Here is a 7764-nt window from a genome sequence, read left to right as displayed (position 1 = left end):
CGCCCTTAGCAGTTTTTTTGGTCTTCTTTAGGTTCCGCTTGACAATAGCCCAGTATTTCTCAATTGGGCGGAGCTCTGGCGTGTTGGGAGGGTTCTTGTCCTTGGGAACCACCTGCACGTTGTTGGCGGCGTACCACTCCATGGCCTTTTTACCGTAATGGCAAGATGCCAAATCCGGCCAAAACAGTACGGAACAACCGTGTTTCTTCAGGAAAGGCAGCAGACATTTATTCAAACACTCTTTCACGTAAATTTCTTGGTTGACAGTCCCGGAAGCTATGAAAATGCTGCTTTTCATGCCACAGGTACAGATGGCTTGCCAAACCAGATATTTCTTTGCGAACTTTGACAGTTTCATGTGCTTGAAAACATCTGCTACCTTTCCCCTTCCTTTTGCCGTATAAAACTCCTGTCCCGAAAGCTGCTTGTAGTCGGCTTTGACGTAGGTTTCGTCGTCCATTACCACGCAGTCAAACTTCGTCAGCATCGTCGTGTACAGCCTCCGGGATCGCGCTTTGGCCGTCGTATTTTGTTTATCATCGCGATTTGGAGTCACTACCTTCTTGTAAGTCGATAGTCCGGCTCATTTTTTGGCTCGATGCACGGTTGTAGACGATACACCCAGCTTATTTGCGGCATCTCGGAGAGAGAGGTTAGGGTTTCGCTTGAAACTACCGGCAACTCTCTTTGTCGTCTCAGCGGCTTCCGGTTTTCGATTCCCCCCCCCATCCAGACTTCCTGGCTGTCGACAAACGTTCCCCAAACACTTTAATAACATTTGTAACGGTTGATTTGGCAACTTTTAGCGATTTTGCCAACTTTGCGTGCGAGTAGCTCGGATTTTCGCGATGCGCGAGCAAAATTTTGATACGCTGCTCTTCTTGCTTGGACGGCATTTTGACAACTGAAGAGTGAATTCCAAAATCAAAATAGGAGCAACATTCTACACACACACACACCTTCAAAATGAGGGGTGTTCAGGTTTTTTAAATGCAAAATTGAAAGAAATACGTCAAGTTGATATTGACCAAATTTTGACCGTATCACCCTTTATGCATGCGCTCAAAACTCTCGACGGTTCATAACACCCGTCGAAGTCGAATGCCGCGACCCAACATTGAGCAACTACGGGACGCCGGAGTTGCCCAGGACTACGCGCAGCAGCTGGAAGTTGCACTACCCACGGAAGAGCAGCTTGGCGCAGCTTCTCTTGAAGATTACTGGAGGGAAATCCGTTCCGCCATAGGTAGTAGTGCTGCAGCGGTACTAGGTACTGCAATCCCGGACCGAAGAAATGACTGGTTTGACGGCGAATGCAAATTGTTAGTAGAGGAGAAGAACGCAGCACGGGCGAGAATGCTGCAACACCGCACGAGATTGAATGTGGAGCGATACAGACAAGCGCGGAACATACAAAACCGAGTACAAAACTCGGTTTTCCGAAGGAAGATGCGTCAGCAGGAAGACCGAGATCGCGAGGCGATGGAAAATCTGTACCGCGTAAACGACACACGGAAGTTTTACGAGAAGCTAAATAGTTCTCGCAAAGGCTACGTGCTGCAAGCCGATATGTGCAAGGACTTGGACGGTAACCTTCTCACAAATGAGTGTGAGGCGATTGAGAGGTGGAAGCAGTACTATGACGAGCACCTCAACGGTGATGCAGCAGAAAACGAAGGTGGCACGGCAACAGACCTTGGAGCACGTGCAAAAGACGACAGGCTACCGGCCCCTGATCTACAAGAAGTTGAGGAGGAGATCGGTCGGCTGAAGAACAACAAAGCAACTGCTGTAGATCAACTACTAAGTGAGCTATTAAAATACGGTCGTGAAGCACTGGCTAGAGCGTTGCACTGGGTAATTGCCATGATTTGGGAGGAGGATATATTACCGGAGGAGTGGATGAAAGGTGTCGTATGCCCAATCTACAAAAAGGGCGACAAGTTGGATTGCTGCAACTATCGCGCGACCACACTGCTGAGCGCCGCCTACAAGGTAATCTCCCAAATTCTATGCCGCCGCCTGTCACCATTTGCAAGAGAGTTCGTGGGGCAATACCAGGCGGGATTAATGGGTGCCCGCGCTACCACGGACCAATTTTTTGCGATTCGGCAGGTTCTGCAGAAATGCCGCGAATACAACGTGCCCACGCATCATTTATTCATCGATTTCAAAGCCGCATACGACACAATCGATCGAGATCAGGTATGGCAGATAATGCAGGAGTACGGATTTCCGGATAAACTGACGCGATTGGTCAAGGCGACGATGGATCGAGTGATGTGCGTTGTTTCGAGTATCGGGGACACTCTCGAGTCCCTTTGAATCTCGAAGGGGGCTACGGCAAGGTGATGCTCTGCTATTCAACATCGCGTTAGAAGGTGTGATAAGAAGAGCTGGGATAGACACAAGTGGCACGATCTTCAGGAAGTCCATCCAGCTTCTTGGCTTCGCCGATATAATGTCAATGTCAATGACACGGAACTTTGAGACGATAGCGGAAACGTACATCAGACTGAAGGCTGAAGCTAGACGGATTGGACTTGCCATCAACGCATCAAAGACAAAATACATGAAAGGAAGAGGTTCTAGGGAAGACAATGTTAGCCTCCCACCCCGAGTTCAGATAGACGGTGACGAAATTAAGGTGGTCGATGAGTTCGTGTATTTGGACTCACTGGTTACCGCCAAAAATGATACCAGCAGAGAAATTCAAATACGCATTATGGCAGGGTATCGTGCCTACTTTGGACTCCGGAGGACCCACAGTATACTCAACAGATGGCGGTTATGTTTTAGCGACGATGTTTTACAATGAGAAATATTCAATTTTATTTGTCTGTTTGTCTGTGGTATGATCATTAAGGTGAAGCACGTCAAATTTAAGTTGAATAATAGCAACCGGAACAGTATTATACAGCAATGCAGAATTGTAAATAACTGGTGACAGTAAAACACTTCTCTCATTTTCAAGTGCAGTTAACACAATGTGGACACAAGTGCGTGATTTATTTCGATGGTCATTTGGATGCTATTTTAGTGCCATAAATGACTAATATTTTTGCAATGCGGGCTAAAAATTCAGTGCAATATAACAGTCAACACACAGGAATACAAATGTTAATACTTCCGACGTCGTCGCAGCCAAGTTCTGGAGCTATTCCTTAAAAGCTCCTCTTCCTTGTCTCTACTGCTGCCCCTGCTTAGAATTATAAAGGTAGGCAGTGAATTTAGAAGAACTGAAATGCCGGAAATACAACGACTGACACAGGCACAGTGACGACATTTAACAAATCATGCTATCAAAATATGTGTAACGCATTGCTGATTTGTGAAGTAGTGATAAGCTTAAATAAGGTTTGTTCAATCTTTAGATCAGCTAACTTATTGAGGGCGGTACAATTCGCTTCATGCACTACTAATCAACTATATAATCAGCCTCGTGTTAATCTGCTTTGGACACCTTAAATCAACCAATAATCAGTGTCTGTTCTTACTGTTCAACTTGAATTGTTACATGGGTATGTTTGTTTGTTTACATTCTGCTTGTTATTCTATCCATAACAATCGACAGAATTGTACAAAACGGTTTGAAAACGTTTTTACAACACTCCAAATTTCTCAGGTGACTGTGACTATTGTAGGCAGCATCTTTTTCTTCGGCAACCTTTCTATTTGAACTGCGTTTTAACCAGCTGTTCTATTATCGGCAACTCGAAATCAGCCTTATTTTGTAGTGGATATATTAAATTTTAAGAAAAACCTGAGAAAATACAGCGAAATTAACGTTAACGATAACGGTCAATGGGTGCCGAAGCCATCATTTACCCTACATATGCCCCTAAAAGACAAATAACGTTCTCGCTCTTAAAACAGCTTAAATTATTCCTCATCCTCTGAACTCGTTGAGAGCCTGAAGTCTATTCGCCGCGATTTACCACTCCCTTTTAGCAGCCCTTTAGTTATTTACAGGATACACGCTATTTTAAACTACCCAAATTTTGGTAGAATCTACCCATGTTCACTTGTCATGACGTCACGTAGGTTCAGTTTTGACCGAACTGGGTGGATTTTACCCAAATGTAGTTTTGAACTAGCGTGTTTAGCTATCAATCTTTCATAAGCTTTACATTTGAACCCTAACTTTAATCGCACTTAAGCAAGACTTTAATTTCGGATAAACAAATAAATCACATCGATCTGCACGTTTACAGGACTGTGGGGATTGTAATGTTTGTCAGCATTCGGGTGAATATAAAGTAAATATACCCGTTCATAAAGATCAATAATCATCAGTGCATAATTTATTTCGTACGCCTTTTCACCGAGTGCCTACACTACATGAACATCGTTAGATTGTTAGATTTGCTTTGATGCTTCGCCAGCACAAATTGATCGCACTTGCAGAGCGGCGAACTTCAAGCTGTCCGATAATCTGCCCTGGGCGGCAGTCATACAACTACGGACGCTGGTCTTTATTTCGTTGAAACCCGCTTGGAGGGCATCCATGTTTTCGAATGACAGGGTCGGCAGGTTGAGGCCACCTTTCGAACGTTCTGACAGCTTGTTGCGAAGTTTCGCTGGATCAACGAAGATGTTTTCCCCGCGGAATGCACCCAACAGATTGAACTGTTCGTACTGCTCACGGGACAGCTGTAGGTTGTCGATTTGCGATAGTTTACTGAACACCTGGTCATCGGCATCGTTAAGGCAGTTGGCATAGGCAATGCCAGTCAGGCTCATCAGAATGTTGGCACTCTGCCGGATGAATTGGACACATTGTGGACCACTGACTTGGACGTCGCTTCCGGATAGTTGGTTGAGTAGAGCGGATTCATCGTTGATGGCTGTCTGGATGTAGCTTTCTTCCGTGAGGATTACATCACTCTGAGCAGTGGCCAGATAATCCGAAAAGCCGGACAGTATCTTCTTGGACCGTTTCAGCTGCGTGAATACCTGAAGCGACTCATCACGCTCGGCCAGCACAAACTGTAATGCAATCATTAAAATAGTCACTATCTGGGCTCCATCCGACTAGGGAGGGGGTAAATCAAAACACTTACACTCGATGCCAGCAGCGATATCAACACCAATAGCGATAAGGAGACGAGTGTCTTCATGTCGTTAGGAATGATTTGTACGATGGTTGTAAAAAGCCAATCGATAGATTGTTTGATTGTTTTCAAAAGAATACGTGCTACAGAAACTTACACGCTGTATACACGGTTAAAGATTCATGAATGAATGATAGCCAGTCGCGACAAGTAGTGCATTTTATATATGTTATCAGCAACATCAGCTCGTCTTCAAATGATAAGAACGCGAAATGAAGGATAACGGAGGGGAGGGATTTAGTTTGTTTTATCACGCCACCACCTCAAAATAACGTCAACTTCAACTGACTTTCCTTGTTTGTGGATCGTTTCTGAAAATAGAAGAAATAGAATTATTGCATCCATGTTTGTTTATTAAACATACTAAATTTACGGAAGATGAGATTCTAAAAACACTCAAATTTATTTTCCCCGACTAGAATAGACAACGTCAACAAACCAAAAACGAGCGCTATCTCATCACAGTAAATTAATGTCTTCAGTCATCGTAGTCACGGGATTAACATTTTTTTTTGTTAACCTTCTCCAACCCCCACTCCACTAAACCCAGGTCAGGTGGAGCGGCTCTACTGGTTCTTAATTGATATTCGCGACCAACCAAAGGTTAATTCCCGGAAGCTTGCGTTTGCTACTTCAAGCGTTCGTTTGGACAGGTTATCTTGTGGACAATCTCCCTGGACGCACGTTGCTTATCACCGTTTGGTCTAGAATGGGGTTTAGGGTAGCATTTTTACCTTACATTTTTGATATGGGTGAAATATGGGATCTGCAGCAGCATACCGGTCGGTATCAGTTTGAACTAAGGTTTGATACGTGTATGAATAATAAATGATGGTGCGATTCAACGATGATGTCACGTTTGTTTGTATTTTTGTGAATCGAGTGTATAACACAGTAACGTTTACTAGGTGGTTTTTTCGAAGGTTCAATGGCAAAGAAATTAATTTTTCAGTTGGCGCAATAAGAGCGTTCAGTTTCACTTATGAAATCGATCTATCACTCAATTTTGTTTTCAAACATTCCTGGAATGATTCTAATACTTATGATTGATCGTCTCTGTCTAGGTATTTACACGCGTATTGTTATGTTTACTAGTGCTTGATGCAATTGTGTAATATTTAGAAATTACTCACTGATTTCGTGGAATATTGCATTATTCTTCGAATAATTAGTTAAATTTTTAGTAATTGTTTTGTTGTTCCCCGCACCAAGTAATTTTGATTCTATTTTGTTTTTTTTTATATATATATATTAAAACAATTTCGGTCTTTACTTCAGTCCAACTGACATGTTTTTAAGAACTGTATCGGAATTCAAAGAATAAATACTTGTGGCTCTGAATCCAGACCGAATAGCCTGGCACAGCAGACGACTCGAATGCGACCGCCTCGGTTGCTTGCTCAACTCGCACTCCCAATTTCTTACAAGGATTTTGCACATAATAGGACTTAGTTTTATTTGAGATAGACATGTTCACGCGAGCAAAGTGCATGCTGATCACAATAAAACATGATCTGACTCATAGCAATCATTGAACACCGTTCAAACATGTTGCACTGCTCTTGAACTTGAAGCTCTTCCATAGAACTTGAACGACGTTCATGAACCGATATACTATTGGGAGCGGCAGTCAGCCATTTCTGCTTGGAATTTTTTGAAGTGTTACGAACTGTGGCAAGATGAAACTTCGTATTCAAACTTCGACAATAGAGTAGTGCATAGAGTGTAAGCTCACTAACATCCAGTTATCTGGAAGTTTCAAGCGATCTGCAGACTTTAGGTACGAAGTGCTTTATGACATGGCGTGAACTCGATTTAACTTTATGAGGCTGTCATTTATGAATTCTACTTACTTTTTCCCTGTATCTAATGCATTGTTTGTCTTATAATTTTGCACCCTTTTCGTCTTCTCTTACGCCGTGACAAATGCCATCATACGTTACATTTGCCTGTTCAACCTTCTACCAAAGATTGTCGCTCAGATACTATAAATAAGCTTAGTTTACATATCTTTATTTCACACTATTTCTTCACCAAATCCAAATGTCCGAAATTTCTTCTCAGTTCGACCCACAACGGTTGAATCGACATTTTTCTTTCTGCTTTCAACTAAGATTTTCAGTGTTCACTCGGTTATCGACAAAAGCAGGCCACTCTTTCTCAGCAGTTCTTTCGGTCGATGCGTCGTCGACTTTGGAAAGCAACCGTTTCGTGATGAGTGTGTGACTGCTGACCACGTTTTGCGTCCATTGCTGCAATGGAAGCGCTCTGCCCCCCGATGGCGTAATTGCCATACAAGGAAACCACTGGAAGCGGCTCCAGTTCATATGGAGGAGGCTTTTTGGATAGCGGAAGATAAAGTGTTTATTATGTTGTATCTTTTGACTACAGTTTTAAGATGTATTATGTAGTGACCTTTTGACTATAGTTTTAAGATGTATTGTGTAGTGGCTTCCCTTAGCTCAGTCGGTAAAGGCACAGCTACAAAGCAAGACCATGCTGGAGGTGGCTGGATTCGATTCCCGGTCCGGTCTAGGAATTTTTCGGGTTGGAAATTTTCTCGACTTCCCTGGGCATAGAAGTATGATTGGACTTGCCACACAATTATACCAATGCAAAAATGGTACAGGCATCGAAAGCTCTCAATTAA

The 7764-nt window shown here is 43.1% G+C and overlaps 1 protein-coding gene across 1 annotated transcript; it reads right to left on the bottom strand.

The window, feature by feature from the left end:
* Positions 1-4244: 4244 nt before the first annotated feature.
* On the bottom strand, positions 4245-5222 carry LOC135698506 (uncharacterized). The gene is made up of 2 exons (XM_065218510.1): positions 5064-5222; positions 4245-4989 (listed from the first exon to the last, which is right to left on the bottom strand). The coding sequence occupies exons 1-2, from the start codon at positions 5118-5120 to the stop codon at positions 4360-4362; spliced, it is 687 nt and encodes a 228-aa protein (XP_065074582.1). The 5' UTR covers positions 5121-5222; the 3' UTR covers positions 4245-4359.
* Between the last annotated feature and the right edge of the window lie 2542 nt (positions 5223-7764).

Source organism: Ochlerotatus camptorhynchus, unplaced genomic scaffold (genome assembly GCF_037179485.1).
Source record: "Ochlerotatus camptorhynchus isolate MF236.1 unplaced genomic scaffold, CSIRO-AGI_Acam_v1.1 ptg000088l, whole genome shotgun sequence".
NCBI lineage: Eukaryota > Metazoa > Arthropoda > Insecta > Diptera > Culicidae > Ochlerotatus > Ochlerotatus camptorhynchus.
The sequence above is the reverse complement of the archived record's forward strand: the minus strand, read 5'-3'. Positions and strand labels throughout refer to the sequence as shown.